This window comes from Oncorhynchus keta, unplaced genomic scaffold (assembly GCF_023373465.1).
Source record: "Oncorhynchus keta strain PuntledgeMale-10-30-2019 unplaced genomic scaffold, Oket_V2 Un_scaffold_1526_pilon_pilon, whole genome shotgun sequence".
Taxonomy (NCBI): Eukaryota; Metazoa; Chordata; class Actinopteri; order Salmoniformes; family Salmonidae; genus Oncorhynchus; species Oncorhynchus keta.
In genome coordinates this window covers 622,064-637,702 of record NW_026290798.1, presented here as the reverse complement: position 1 = coordinate 637,702, position 15,639 = coordinate 622,064, and the positions used below count along the sequence as shown (strand labels likewise).

Genomic DNA, 15,639 nt, shown 5'->3' with positions numbered 1-15,639 from the left:
TGCAGCCCTATGGGACTCCCGATTACAGCCAGATGTGATGCAGCCCTATGGGACTCCCAATTACAGCCAGATGTGATGCAGCCCCATGGGACTCCTGATTACAGCCGGATGTGATGCAGCCCTATGGGACTCCCAATTACAGCCAGATGTGATGCAGCCCCATGGGACTCCCAATTACAGCCGGATGTGATGCAGCCCTATGGGACTCCCAATTACAGCCGGATGTGATGCAGCCCTATGGGACTCCTAATTACAGCCAGATGTGATGCAGCCCTATGGGACTCCCAATTACAGCCGGATGTGATGCAGCCCTATGGGACTCCCAATACAGCCAGATGTGATGCAGCCCTATGGGACTCCTAATTACAGCCGGATGTGATGCAGCCCTATGGGACTCCTAATTACAGCCAGATGTGATGCAGCCCTATGGGACTCCTAATTACAGCCAGATGTGATGCAGCCCTATGGGACTCCTAATTACAGCCAGATGTGATGCAGCCCTATGGGACTCCCAATTACAGCCAGATGTGATGCAGCCCTATGGGACTCTAATCACAGCCAGATGTGATGCAGCCCTATGGGACTCCTAATTACAGCCAGATGTGATGCAGTCTGGATTTGAGCCAGATACTGCAGTGATGCCTCTTGCACTGTCTTAGACCACTGCGCCACTCGGGATGTAACATGTAACAGTACGGTTAGGCTAAGTAATGTAGAACTAATTGGATAAATGTGAAAATTACAGGGCTCCTGAGTGGCGCAGGGTCTAAGGCATTGCATCTCAGTGAATGAGGCGTCACAACAGTCCCTGGTTCGAATCCAGGTTGTATCACATCTGGCAGTGATTGGGAGTCCGTCATTGTAAATAAGAATTTGTTCTTCACTGGCTTGTCTGTTTAAATATATGTATATTATTTTAAGCAAATAACTTGTTCTCAGTCTTTGACACTAGATGGCACTGCTAAGCATATAATCTTCAAAACAACATTATTTTTATGTGGGAAGTCAATAAATGTTTCCCCGCAAATGTGTATTCATGACCCATATAGAAACTAGGCCTTGGAGAACTGAGATTGGACTCTGAGATGAGAGACTAACTTGATAAGGAACTTCACACACTCACATGGATAATGGCACTGTTTCAGTCACAAGGGTTATCAATACTTATGTTGATCATTAGAACACAGTTTGCTGGTGAGTAGTCATTTTTTATTAAATTACACTTGATTTAATTGTCTGAAAGTAATTTTTAGAGCAGTATGCATATTTAAAAAGTTAATATGCTAATTTGATCTATTTTTTTCCATAATTTCCCAGGTGCTGAGTCTTGTTCTCATGTAGATGCACCACAATTCATCACAGCTACTCAGGAAGAGGTAGCTGTCCTCCCCTGTTTCACATCAATCCACAAAGATTTAGCAACCAGAGTGAAATGGACAAAACTTTCACTTAAACCTGAGGACATCTTGGTGTGGCCTGATAATCCATCTGTGGCCCATAAATCAGAACGTGTGGCCTTCGAGTCGGGAGCGGATGTTGTGGTGGCTGGAAACCTGTCCCTGTCTCTAAGAGATGTAAGGAAATCTGACGAAGGGCTTTATAGTTGCAAGGTCTGGTTGGGATGGAGTTGTGTCCATGTGAAAAACATCACTCTAAAAGTGAAAGGTAAAATGATATATTCCATTTCTATGTAAGTGTCAAATAAAAATAGAGTCAACCTTGTTTGAATAAGCCTCTCCTCTCCTCCAAAGAATGCAAAATTCTACATTCAGTTATGGCAGCACCCAACGGGATAGCTACCCTGCCTTGCCTGTTGAACATGACAACAGGAAATCCCCAAATATCATCAGTGACCTGGGCAGAGATCAAGGGAGACAGTGAGATCCAAATACTTCAATACCCTACAGATATCTCCCACCAAACATTCCTAGGAAAAAGGGTGAGCTTTGGAGGGAATCTCAGTTCAGGAGATGCATCTTTGACTCTTTCCATGGTGGAGTACAGTCACAGCCAATGGTACAGATGTAGGTTGCAGATGGGACAAAATGAACGCTGCTTTGAGGTCAAGCTGCAGGTTAAAGGTGAGTATGTGCTAGTACATTCTTATTCGGAATATACAGTTAATTCGGAAAGTATTCAGACCCCTTGACTTTTTCCACATTTTGTTACGTTACAACCTTATTCTAAAATTGTTTTGTTTCCTCATCAATCTACACACAATTCCCCATAATGACAAAGCGAAAACAGGTTTTTAGAAATGTTTGCAAATTTATTAAAAAAAAACAGAAACATAAATAGGTTATTTACATAAGTATTCAGACCCTTTGCTATGAGACCCAAAATTGAGCTCAGGTGTATCCTGTTTCCATTGATCCTCCTTGAGATGTTTCTACAACTTGATTGCAGTGTGGTAAATTAAATTGATTGTACATGATTTGGAAAGCACACACCTGTCTACATAAAGCCCCCAGTGGCTACCAGTCATTCATTTTTAATCCTTGTCATATGAAGAGAAATAATGAAGGGAAATTATGGATAAAACATATCAGTACTCATCGGCCATTGAAATAAACATTACACAACAAGTTGGAAATCGCAAATTCAACAATGAGTGGTTTGGAAAGAATCAGTGGTTAACTGTAAGCATTGGAAAACAATCATTAGCCTGCTATTCAGTGGAGTGGCTGTGGGGTGCCAAGTCTAAGATTAATGGTCTCTTTTCATAGTTTAAAATGATAAATGTTCAACATTGGCCATGCTGTCAATGAAGCATGATTTGTGCCGTGCTCAAAACAACTGTTAACTTGGAACTGCAAAATCTGTTGAAGACTCTGGGAAAACGAGCTATGACTGGGAAAATAAGTCCTGTCCACGGTATGTCCACGAAGGACCGCTGGGCCACCATCCTGTTCAGGTGAGCACAGCACAACAAGGTGAGTCCAAAAACGTCTTGTATGCTGTTGCATAAATGATGTAATATGCCAGGAGATATATATAGTGTAGCTAAGAAAGTAGTACACTGTATGTTGTGTAGTAAGCTGTTAGTAGCCCATGTGCCTCATACTAATAATTTGGTATATTTTCACCTCTTAATTTTGCCTATTGTTCTGACTTGGTGGTGCACATGTAGCCTTTAAAATGTAATCATCTAATTTTGTAAGAACTTTCATTGTCTGCTTATATGCCCCCTTTATATATCCTACGGTTCTGACTTGGTGTACAGGGAGATCACTGTAAGAAAGGCCCATGTTCTAAATTCTGTCACTGTACATTTTAAAAGTGCTGAACAAATAGTTAGATTGACTACGTCCGTCCTAGCTCGCTCATGAATGTCTTAATCGAAATTCTGGATTGACTCTTATGCACTTGTCCCTTATGACCTAGTTTGTACATATCAATTGTCAGTAGAATTCACAGTTGTGCAAGTCAGCAAGTCAGCCATATCAGCTCTGTTTTTTTAAGGCAATAAATGTGGCTGAATGAACTGTTTCGCTGCCAGACAAGGCTCTGCTGATAAATCAGGCGTAGCCGTGGTAAGGTGTTGGGACTGCTGTTGGGGCTCTGGTGTTTGGACAGCTTTATGTAGGCCCTAACAGTTTGTGGGCTCCGTTTGTCACTGGTATAGTGCAATTAATATATTGTTTAGTGTTGTGTTGTGTAGTGGCTTTGCTGGCATGCATCCCACTTCTTTTTGTTGTTGCCCCATCAAGATTTACATGCTAAAATCGCCACTGAAGGTCCCACAGTTGACAGTGCATGTCAGAGCAAAAACCAAGCCATGAGGTTGAAGGAATTGTCCATAGAGCTCAGAGACAGGATTGTTTTGAGGCACAGATCTGGAGAAGGGTACCAATCCATTTTTTATGCAGCATTGAAGGTCCCCAAGAACACAGTGGCCTCCATCATTCTTAAATGGAATAAGTTTGGAACTACCAAGACTCTTCCTAGAGCTGGCCAAACTGAGCAGGGAGGTGACCAAGAATCCTATGGTCACTTTGAAAGAGCTCCAGAGTTCCTCTGTGGGGGTGGCAGCATCATGCTGTGGGGATGTTTTTCAGCGGCAGTGACTGGGAGACTAGTCAGGATCGAGGGAAAGATGAACAGAGCAAAGTACAGGAGATCCTTGTTGAAAGCCTGCTCCAGAACGCCTCAGGACCTCAGACTGGGGTGAAGATACACCTTCCAACAGGACACCGACCCTAAGCACACAGCCAATAGAACACAGGAGTGGCTTCGGGACAAGTCTCAGAATGTCCTTGAGGGCACAGCCAGAGCCCGGACTTGAACCCGATCGAACATCTCTGAGAGACCTGAAAATAGCTGTGCAGCTACGCTCCCAATCAAACCTGACAGCTGGAGAGGATCTGCAGAGAAGAATGGGAGAAACTCCCCAAATACAAGGGTGCCAAGCTTGTTACGCCATACCAAAGACTCAAGGCTGTAGTTGCTGCCAAAGGTGCTTCCACAAAGTACTGAGTAAAGCGTCTGAATATTTATGTAAATGTGATATTTCTGTTTTTTTGTTTAATGAATTTGCAAACATTTCTAAAAATGTTTTTTTGCTTTGTCCTAATGGGACAACTTGTGTGTAGATTGATGAGGGGAAAAACAATTTGATACATTTTAGAATAAGGCTGTAACGTAACAAAATGTGGAAAACGACAAGGAGCCTGAATACTTTCCGAATGCACTGTATCTATATTTGTCAACCATTGCATTAGCAATTTGATGTTCTATAATGATCATTTTCTACCATTGAATCAGAACAGGAAGAGGAGAACCTGGTTGTTAGGACTGTCACCACAACTGAACTAACAAACCCTAGTAGGTGTACAATGTTGTTCTCTTATTTGTGTCTTTAATTTATTTAAAATAACAATTCTACTGAATATATTTGTGGACATGTTTATCACCACTGGGTTTAGAGGACAAGAGACACATGACAGGCTTTACACTCAGTTCAATCAAATGAGACCATGAATGACTGTCATAATTTTATATTTATGCTCTACTCAGCTGTTACTGCCAGTCAGAGTCCAGAAAGAGTTGTGACTGCTACAGTTGGAACGGCTACTATAGCGGCTTCATCCATGTGTGTGATTGTCATAATGGCTCTTACGCTGGGATTGATCATTTGCCTCAGACGCCGCAGACACTCAGGTATGTACGGCCACTACTCTGGTTGATATTGACCTGGGAAATTAAGGCTAAATGTTTTGAAACACACAGTATTATTGTATTGTGAATCTGCCTTTCTCTCTTTCTCAGATGGAGATGAGTCTGACTGGAATACTTATGAAGATGTACAAGACCCAGGTAAGCCTGTTGATTATGTCTCATCCTGAATGTGCTCAGAGGGCTCCTGGTCCACCTAAATAACGTCTTCATCTATTCTTTTCACAGCAACGGGACCCAATTGTCTGTATTCACTTGCAGAGTTTGACCAGAAGGACAACCTAGGCACTTGTGAGTTTTTTTCCCACAATATTTTTGTAAAAAAATGTTTAACCTGGGCCTCAATTCAATCCGGACCACAGTAGATCCGCGTTATAGCACAATTGGCATTTAAAGGCAATGCTTCCTGGTTCGCGGATATAGCACTCACTTTTAAACATCAAGCATGCTAAAATGCGGATCTCTCGCGATCTGGATTGAATCTAGGTTCTGGTCACTGTCTGAGTCCAGGTTAAAATGTTTCTAACACCTTCAGTTCTGTAAACAATTAACATTTCATTACATTGTATTTATTTTTTATTTATTTCAGTTCAATGCCAGTGAAAAGAATAATCATCTTTCAATCAACACACCATGTCTTACCGAACCCTTCACAAAACATCTTCCAATCAACACACCATGTCTTACCGAACCCTTCACAAAACATCTTCCAATCAACACACCATGTCTTACCAAACCCTTCACAAAACATCTTCCAATCAACACACCATGTCTTACCGAACCCTTCACAAAACATCTTCCAATCAACACACCATGTCTTACCGAACCCTTCACAAAACATCTTCCAATCAACACACCATGTCTTACCGAACCCTTCACAAAACATCTTCCAATCAACACACCATGTCTTACCGAACCCTTCACAAAACATCTTCCAATCAACACACCATGTCTTACCGAACCCTTCACAAAACATCTTCCAATCAACACACCATGTCTTACCGAACCCTTCACAAAACATCTTCCAATCAACACACCATGTCTTACCGAACCCTTCACAAAACATCTTCCAATCAACACACCATGTCTTACCGAACCCTTCACAAAACATCTTCCAATCAACACACCATGTCTTACCGAACCCTTCACAAAACATCTTCCAATCAACACACCATGTCTTACCGAACCCTTCACAAAACATCTTCCAATCAACACACCATGTCTTACCGAACCCTTCACAAAACATCTTCCAATCAACACACCATGTCTTACCAAACCCTTCACAAAACATCTTCCAATCAACACACCATGTCTTACCGAACCCTTTTCACAAAACATCTTCCAATCAACACACCATGTCTTACCCGAACCCTTCACAAAACATCTTCCAATCAACACACCATGTCTTACCGAACCCTTCACAAAACATCTTCCAATCAACACACCATGTCTTACCGAACCCTTCACAAAACATCTTCCAATCAACACACCATGTCTTACCGAACCCTTCACAAAACATCTTCCAATCAACACACCATGTCTTACCGAACCCTTCACAAAACATCTTCCAATCAACACACCATGTCTTACCGAACCCTTCACAAAACATCTTCCAATCAACACACCATGTCTTACCGAACCCTTCACAAAACATCTTCCAATCAACACACCATGTCTTACCGAACCCTTCACAAAACATCTTCCAATCAACACACCATGTCTTACCGAACCCTTCACAAAACATCTGTAAATGCTTTTTTATGATATTCACCCACTTATCTTTCAACCCCTGGTATAGCCTACATAGTATTACACAATAACAATCTTATCTTTCAACCCCTGGTATAGCCTACATAGTATTACACAATAACAATCTTATCTTTCAACCCCTGGTATAGTCTACATAGTATTACACAATAACAATCTTATCGTTCAACCCCTGGTATAGTCTACATAGTATTACACAATAACAATCTTATCTTTTCAACCCTGGTATAGCCTACATAGTATTACACAATAACAATCTTATCTTTCAACCCCTGGTATAGCCTACATAGTATTACACAATAACAATCTTATCTTTCAACCCCTGGTATAGCCTACATAGTATTACACAATAACAATCTTATCTTTCAACCCCTGGTATAGCCTACATAGTATTACACAATAACAATCTTATCTTTCAACCCCCTGGTATAGCCTACAGTCTTACACAATAACAATCTTATCTTTCAACCCCTGGTATAGCCTACGAGTATTACACAATAACAATCTTATCGCTCAACCCCTGGTATAGTCTACATAGTATTACACAATAACAATCTTATCGTTCAACCCCTGGTATAGTCTACGTAGTATTACACAATAACAATCTTATCGCTCAACCCCTGGTATAGTCTACATAGTATTACACAATAACAATCTTATCGTTCAACCCCTGGTATAGTCTACATAGTATTACACAATAACAATCTTATCGCTTCAACCCCTGGTATAGCCTACATAGTATTACACAATAACAATCTTATCGCTCAACCCTGGTATAGCCTACATAGTATTACACAATAACAATCTTATCGTTCAACCCCTGGTATAGCCTACATAGTATTACACAATAACAATCTTATCGTTCAACCCCTGGTATAGCCTACATAGTATTACACAATAACAATCTTATCTTTCAACCCCTGGTATAGCCTACATAGATAGTATTACACAATAACAATCTTATCTTTCAACCCCTGGTATAGCCTACATAGTATTACACAATAACAATCTTATCGTTCAACCCCTGGTATAGCCTACGTAGTATTACACAATAACAATCTTATCGTTTCAACCCTGGTATAGCCTACGTAGTATTACACAATAACAATCTTATCTTTCAACCCCTGGTATAGCCTACATAGTATTACACAATAACAATCTTATCGTTCAACCCCTGGTATAGCCTACATAGTATTACACAATAACAATCTTATCTTTCAACCCCTGGTATAGCCTACGTAGTATTACAGAATAACAATCTTATCTTTCAACCCCTGGTATAGCCTACATAGTATTACACAATAACAATCTTATCGTTCAACCCCTGGTATAGTCTACATAGTATTACACAATAACAATCTTATCGTTCAACCCTGGTATAGCCTACATAGTATTACACAATAACAATCTTATCTTTCAACCCCTGGTATAGCCTACATAGTATTACACAATAACAATCTTATCTTTCAACCCTGGTATAGTCTACGTAGTATTACACAATAACAATCTTATCTTTCAACCCTGGTATAGCCTACATAGTATTACACAATAACAATCTTATTGTTCAACCCTGGTATAGCCTACATAGTATTACACAATAACAATCTTAGTTGTGAAATAATCAAATGGATGAGGTGACCAATTGTATTTAGCTTGATTTGATTGGACATATTCCTTTATTTGTGACCCCATGGTGGAACAACTTTTGCTGACGCTTTTCTACACCAAATGATGTGTAGTTGGGAGCTGTTCCAGACAGAGACATGCTGTTCTGGGGTTTTTACTTGTATTGCTAATGCTCACGCACTGCCATCCTGTATTAAATAAACACACTTATCTGTTCACTCTCATGTATTATGTGTCTTGTCTCAGTCCCATACATCTACAGTTTTACACTGCTGAAGAGAAGCTACCAGGTTTCATGTGGGATGTGAAAGTCAGCAGAGTGATGTTCAAGACAGGAGGTGGGTTGACTTAGCCATCAACCCCCACACTGAGGAGTCATACTGAATGTGTTCCTGTAACCAACTTATGTCGGGGTTTTTAACTGTGGTAACTGGTGATATTCTATAGAGGTTATTTTCTTTTATGAATTTATTTCCATCATAAAAAACAACCTGCATAGACTTGATGTCATGGTGACACTTATAATGTTCCAAACCACAAAACAATGCAAAGTACAAAGTAGTCTAATTAGATTTAAAACTCAACTAATAGCCTAAAGATAGAGGACATGACATTACACTCAGTTCCCAGCCTGCAGAAGATCATAGAAACTGTTGTTGGTTTACTCCGGAAGGTTGAATTGGTTGATCTTGAATCTCGTCATAGAGATGAGTCTGCGAAGAAAAGATGGAATGTGTAAAACCAGTTGAATTGAGTTCCCCAACATGGTGAAAGGGTTAGAAGACATGGCTGAAGGCGTTGTAGGCATACTCTATTGGGCTTCACTCGTTAGTGAATGACATAGTTGTGTTTTATTGAATCCTTACCATTCCAACAGGTGTCTGCTGTTCTTCTCCTTCTATAGGCAAAGAGGACAAATGTCAGCTTTATTTCACATGAATTTAATTCCGATGATATGGCTTTCCTTTAAACTGCTGTTCATTACTGTAGGTTTAATCATGATGCAACATCCAAATTGCAGTTTTGTAACACACACAATCTAACCAGTGAACAAATACGTACGAGCGGCACTTCCCTTGCCCTGCCTCTTCCAATACACGCCCCCTCCAACAGCACAGAGCAGCAGTAGCAGAAGGACTGACCATCCCACTGCAGGTAGAACACGACCTATTTGCAAAGACGTATAAAGTCACAGATACTGTATTACAACTCAATATCTTATCACAACATCACAGTAATGAAAGAATACAGCCTCAACACAGATCATGGCTATGCATTGTTCCAAACTACTTTCAAATGTCTTACCTCTCTGGATGGTCCACTCCTTTACAGCCATTTCAACCCCCTCTCTGAGCACGGCGCAGGCTATCTTCTCTGTGCCCTGGCGGTCAGGGAGGAAGAGTTTGGAGATGAGGGTGTTGTTATGTCCTATAGGGCCACTCTGCAACCCATCCTGGCCACTGTGAATCCAGGATAAATTGAAGTCTCCACAATCTTCCACACAGGTGAGTGAGCAGGTCAGGGTGAGATTGTTTCCGTCTGTGGTAGCATACTCTGCAGATACTGAGTAGAACAACAAGATCTACTTGATATCAGGACAAATCAGTAATATAATAATAATAATATATGCCATTTAGCAGACGCTTTTATCCAAAGCGACTTACAGTCATGTGTGCATACATTCCCACGTATGTGGTCCCGGAATCAGAACCCACTACCCTGGCGTTACAAGCGCCATGCTCTACCAATTGAGCTACAGAAGGACAACATCAGTGATGTACTTTGTGCCGTTACCCTAATTTACTAAGTTTATACATAGTGTAAGTGCACTTATTTTATGTCTTAATGGTACAACCCATTGACACTCACCATCCAGAGTGTGTAGTAGGATTCTGTTCTGTTGCGAGCAGTTGTAGAGCCCAGAATGCAGTGTTTTCACATTGCTGATGACCAAAGACCTGTCTTGGCTGATGTGAGATGCAGGAAGGTGACCCTGAGTTCCAGCTGAGACATCGCCTGACCGAGACAGACTGGACAGTGACCTTTGACCCAGAGTCCACTGGAATCTGCTGCCCACCTCGAGAGAGGAGTGGGTGGCACAGGGAAGTGATACTGACTCACCCATGCGACAAACACTTCTCTATACCTCCTGAAAGAGAGAGAGAGAGAGGGAGAGAGAGAGTGAGATAGAGAGAGGAGGGAGGGGAATTTGGTTGCAATATACTACTGTGTTAATGCAAATATGATGCAATAATACATAGTTCCAAACGTACCTGTAATTTCTGTGGTATAGCTGAGGGCGTCTTCACCAACCTCTCCTTCAATCAGTTGACACCGCCACTTCCTGTGATGGTCTGTCTTCCTTACACCTCGGATGGTCAGCGTAGAGGCAAGCAGATGAACGTTCGGTTTGAAATCTCTCTCCACTGTAGCACTGTATTGGCCTCATTCAGCCAATTCAGCTTTATTTCATTATCGCTGCATTGTATCAAGGCCTGAGAATATATTCAGGTAACATTGGAGCTTGATATCCATCTCTGGTGCTGTATTGGTGTCTGTTGCCAGAGTAACTGGTAAAAAATGTAAATAATGGTGACAACACTCACTCAGAAATAGTGTGTATAAAGACGGACAATGTAGGTTGATCATAAATGGCACATACTGTTGAGAAGCTGAGAGAAATGATTGAACTAGTAGCCCCATCTCCACAGGTGTAAACTCTTCCATCGTCTATTTCAAGAGTTTGAATATGTAGAGAGCAGTCATGTCCCACTTTCAGTCGACTGGCTCTTCCTGAGTTTGGACCATCCGCTTTCACCTTGCCTGATAGTTCTAATTGGTTAGGAAACCCATCTTTCACTATACTCCAGGTAACAGAGGAGCAGGAATTGATGTAGGATGTACCACATGGTAAACGCACACTGTCTCCAATTGAAGCAAAGATTCTTGTGGGCCTACGGTCTTTTGAATAGTGTAAAAACAAGTGTTACAACATTTCTCATAACAAAATTAATAGGGAATCAATAAATATTTTATTTAAAATATGTTAAAAAAATATATAATGTTAAAGGAATCTTATTTACCAGATGACTGGAGTCCAAGTCTAGTCTGTAAAAGCATGCAGAGACACAGTTTTATGTACAGACACATCTCTCCGTCTTGTGATTCTCTTTTGACAGTATGTGTTGTCATTCAGGAAATTACAAGTTCTCACTCATCTTCTCTTTTTTCACCAACTTCTAGAAATACCAGCCATCATGTCCTGGTATTTTTCAACCAAGTAGGCCTGCTTTTTCACTCTTCCCCTTTCCATTCAGTTCTATTTGAAATCTTATGTTTTATAACCTAGCCTACAAACACAAGACTGTATGAGGCGAAAAAAATTAACGAATTGAGATGCATGCAGAAAATTATGGCATTTCCACCAAACGGATGTTATATCAATTCCATGACTGTAAAGAATATTCTACTATTCTCCCATATTACATTTATTAGCTGTATTTAAACAATTCAGCTCTGCCATTGATTGATTTATTGAATTAAATCAGAATAGCAGGAAGAGGCTATATGTTTTGAATGGGGCCACGAGTTCAACTGTTTTCCTAGCAATCATACAGCAACATTCCAAAATGTATGTCATAATGACAGGGTCGCTGTTGGCTACGGTTGTACAGGTAGACCTATATGACGTCACCGTTTATCAACGCGGGAAAAGACGTCCAGATGTTTGGATTGAACAAAGCTAAATTGGGCCTTGAACGTAAACCGTGCGCCATTTCGAGTCAAACGCTCCGTTTCTTCGGCGCAAGGTCATGAAAATGAAAGGAACCAGTAAAAGGACTGAAGAGAAGGGTGAGTTATTCTAACCATCTCAACAATTTCAGTATAGGCAGTCACTAATCAATATTCAGTGTTGGAAAAGTACCCAACTCTCATACTTGAGTAAAATACCATAATATATCAAAAGTGAAAAGTCACCCAGGAAATTACTATTTAAATTGACTTAAGTATCAAAAGTAAATGTAATTTCTAAAATATACTTAAGAATCAAAAGTAAATATAATTGCTAACTTAAATATGCTTAAGTATCAAAAGTAAATGTAATTGCTAACATATGCTTAAGTATCAAAAGTAAAATGTAATTGCTAAAATATACTTAACGATCAAAAGTGAAAGTATAAACCATTTAAAATTCCTTGTATTGCGAACCAGATGGCATCAATTTCTTGTTTTTAAAAATGTAAGGATAGCCAGGGGCACACTCCAACACTCAGACATAATTTACAAACAAAGCATGTGTGTTTAGTGAGTCCCCAGATCAGAGGCAGTAGGGATGAGTCCCCAGATCAGAGGATGTGTTCTCTGTTTGGTGAGTCCTCCAGATCAGAGGCAGTAGGGATGACCAGGATGTTCAGTGAGTCCCCCAGATCAGAGGTAGTAGGATGACCAGGGATGTTCTCTGTTTAGTGAGTCCTCCAGATCAGAGGTAGTAGGGATGACCAGGGATGTTCTCTGTTTAGTGAGTCCCCCAGATCAGAGGTAGTAGGGATGACCAGGGATGTTCTCTGTTTAGTGATTCCATCAGATCAGAGGCAGTAGGGATGACCAGGATGTTCTCTGTTTAGTGAGTCCTCCAGATCAGAGGCAGTAGGGATGACCAGGATGTTCTGTTTAGTGAGTCCCCCAGATCGGAGGTAGTAGGAATGACCAGGGATGTTCTCTGTTTAGTGAGTCCCCCAGATCAGAGGCAGTAGGGATGACCAGGGATGTTCTCTGTTTAGTGAGTCCCCCAGATCAGAGGCAGTAGGGATGACCAGGGATGTTCTCTTGATAAGTGCATGAATTGGACCATTTTCTGTGCTACTAATCATTCAAAATGTAACGAGTACTTTTGGGTGTCAGGGAAATGTATGGTGTTAAAAGTACATACTTTTCTTTCGGAATGTAGGAAGTAAAAGTACAAGTTTTCAAAAATAGAAATAGTAACATAAAGTGCAGATACCCCAAAAACGACGTAAGAAGTACTTTCTAGTATTTTTACTTAATTTCTTTACACCCCTGTCAATATTTGAAATTCTTTTGTCAAACCAAAGCCAATGTTGTTGGCCTTCTCGTTTTTGCAGTTACAGTAGACGTACAGCAACAGTGAAAACTGCTGCAAAAGTAAAAGTCCTTTGACCAATTTTCCATCCGAAAGAACCCTGTGTGCTTAATCTGTTGTCTTTCATTTTAGGCTATGCTGCTCCCTATGATCCATTCTTCAGTGGACCAGGTGCAGAAAGAACCCTGTGTGCTTAATCTGTTCTCTTTTCATTTTAGGCTATGCTGCTCCCTATGATCCATTCTTCAGTGGACCAGTACGAAAGAACCCTGTGTGCTTAATCTGTTCTCTTTCATTTTAGGCTATGCTGCTCCCTATGATCCATTCTTCAGTGGACCAGTACGAAAGAACCCTGTGTGCTTAATCTGTTGTCTTTCATTTTTAGGCTATGCCGCTCCCTACGATCCATTCTTCAGTGGACCAGTACGAAAGAACCCTGTGTGCTTAATCTGTTCTCTTTCATTTTAGGCTATGCTGCTCCCTATGATCCATTCTTCAGTGGACCAGTACGAAAGAACCCTGTGTGCTTAATCTGTTCTCTTTCATTTTAGGCTATGCTGCTCCCTATGATCCATTCTTCAGTGGACCAGTACGAAAGAACCCTGTGTGCTTAATCTGTTCTCTTTCATTTTAGGCTATGCTGCTCCCTATGATCCATTCTTCAGTGGACCAGTACGAAAGAACCCTGTGTGCTTAATCTGTTCTCTTTCATTTTAGGCTATGCCGCTCCCTACGATCCATTCTTCAGTGGACCAGTACGAAAGAACCCTGTGTGCTTAATCTGTTCTCTTTCATTTTAGGCTATGCCGCTCCCTACGATCCATTCTTCAGTGGACCAGTACGAAAGAACCCTGTGTGCTTAATCTGTTCTCTTTCATTTTAGGCTATGCCGCTCCCTACGATCCATTCTTCAGTGGACCAGTACGAAAGAACCCTGTGTGCTTAATCTGTTCTCTTTCATTTTAGGCTATGCCGCTCCCTACGATCCATTCTTCAGTGGACCAGTACGAAAGAACCCTGTGTGCTTAATCTGTTCTCTTTCATTTTAGGCTATGCTGCTCCCTATGATCCATTCTTCAGTGGACCAGTACGAAAGAACCCTGTGTGCTTAATCTGTTCTCTTTCATTTTAGGCTATGCCGCTCCCTACGATCCATTCTTCAGTGGACCAGTACGAAAGAGGTTTGTGCAGATTCATCATTGGTTGTTTGCCTTCATTCAATCTCGATTTCCATTTGGCCTATTTATGGTTTGCGTCCCAATTAGCAACCTATTCCCTTCACTAGGGCAGTACCTTTATCCAGGGTCTGTATAGGTTGAAATTTGGGATATATACATACCATTAGTATTTTTTTCTAGCATAGATTTAAAAAATGCACTGCTAAAATCACAGCATATGCAGAAGCACACATACAAAATCATGCTCACATTACATCTTAGATTTGTTTACAACTCTTTTGAATGCGGACATGCTAGCTTAGCTAGCTGTCATGTGGATTAAGTCCACCTTGTTCAAGCATATGAATCAGCTGATTTCATTTCTTTGTGTCATTTCAGGAGCTGCACAGATCTGATCTGCTGCATACTATTCTGGCTGTCATAGCTGGTTACATGGTCATGGGAGTTCTGGGTAGGAAGTCTTCATCATCGTTGAAGATGGCATGACTGTCATCATATGATATCTGTTTTATCCTTGCTGCGTCTAAAAAGTCAGTATCTGATTGTCAATGTCAACATGACAATGAGAGAGACGATTCCCCTGTATACTGTTCGGCCATCTTTTTAGTGTACAGCACAGTAGGCCTAGCTACATCGACCGAACCACTCTGAAAGTGATTTCCTCTGGTTCTCTCTCCCTCCATCAGCCTGGTTGTTTGGAGACCCTCGCCATGTTCTCTTCCCCAGGAACTCCACCGGTATGTTCTGTGGAGTGGGAATGAATAGGTGAGTAGCCGTATGTTATGTCTATCG

At 41.0% G+C, this 15,639-nt stretch overlaps 2 protein-coding genes across 2 annotated transcripts; one reads left to right on the top strand and one right to left on the bottom strand.

The window, feature by feature from the left end:
* Window positions 1-1,067: 1,067 nt before the first annotated feature.
* On the top strand, window positions 1,068-6,072 carry LOC127927558 (junctional adhesion molecule-like). The gene is made up of 8 exons (XM_052514103.1): window positions 1,068-1,194; window positions 1,318-1,665; window positions 1,752-2,081; window positions 4,765-4,824; window positions 5,017-5,160; window positions 5,269-5,316; window positions 5,404-5,466; window positions 5,765-6,072. The coding sequence occupies exons 1-8, from the start codon at window positions 1,131-1,133 to the stop codon at window positions 5,776-5,778; spliced, it is 1,071 nt and encodes a 356-aa protein (XP_052370063.1). The 5' UTR covers window positions 1,068-1,130; the 3' UTR covers window positions 5,779-6,072.
* Window positions 6,073-7,676: 1,604 nt separating this feature from the next.
* LOC127927561 (uncharacterized) lies at window positions 7,677-10,693 on the bottom strand. Its single transcript, XM_052514108.1, has 6 exons — window positions 10,438-10,693; window positions 9,874-10,131; window positions 9,631-9,735; window positions 9,435-9,466; window positions 8,512-9,281; window positions 7,677-8,315 (listed from the first exon to the last, which is right to left on the bottom strand). The coding sequence occupies exons 1-5, from the start codon at window positions 10,691-10,693 to the stop codon at window positions 9,210-9,212; spliced, it is 723 nt and encodes a 240-aa protein (XP_052370068.1). The 3' UTR covers window positions 7,677-8,315; window positions 8,512-9,209.
* Between the last annotated feature and the right edge of the window lie 4,946 nt (window positions 10,694-15,639).

Excerpts from the sequence above, each read along its gene's own strand:
- LOC127927558 (XM_052514103.1), top strand. The coding sequence starts at position 1,131 with ATGGCACTGTTTCAGTCACAAGGGTTATCAATACTTATGTTGATCATT. Across the intron at positions 2,082-4,764 it reads GGTCAAGCTGCAGGTTAAAG|AACAGGAAGAGGAGAACCTG; the intron begins GTGAGTATGTGC and ends CCATTGAATCAG. Across the intron at positions 5,317-5,403 it reads TGAAGATGTACAAGACCCAG|CAACGGGACCCAATTGTCTG; the intron begins GTAAGCCTGTTG and ends TTCTTTTCACAG.
- LOC127927561 (XM_052514108.1), bottom strand. The coding sequence starts at position 10,693 with ATGGGTGAGTCAGTATCACTTCCCTGTGCCACCCACTCCTCTCTCGAG. Across the intron at positions 10,132-10,437 it reads CCTACTACACACTCTGGATG|TATCTGCAGAGTATGCTACC; the intron begins GTGAGTGTCAAT and ends TGTTCTACTCAG. Across the intron at positions 9,467-9,630 it reads GGGCAAGGGAAGTGCCGCTC|AAGGAGAAGAACAGCAGACA; the intron begins GTACGTATTTGT and ends CTTTGCCTATAG.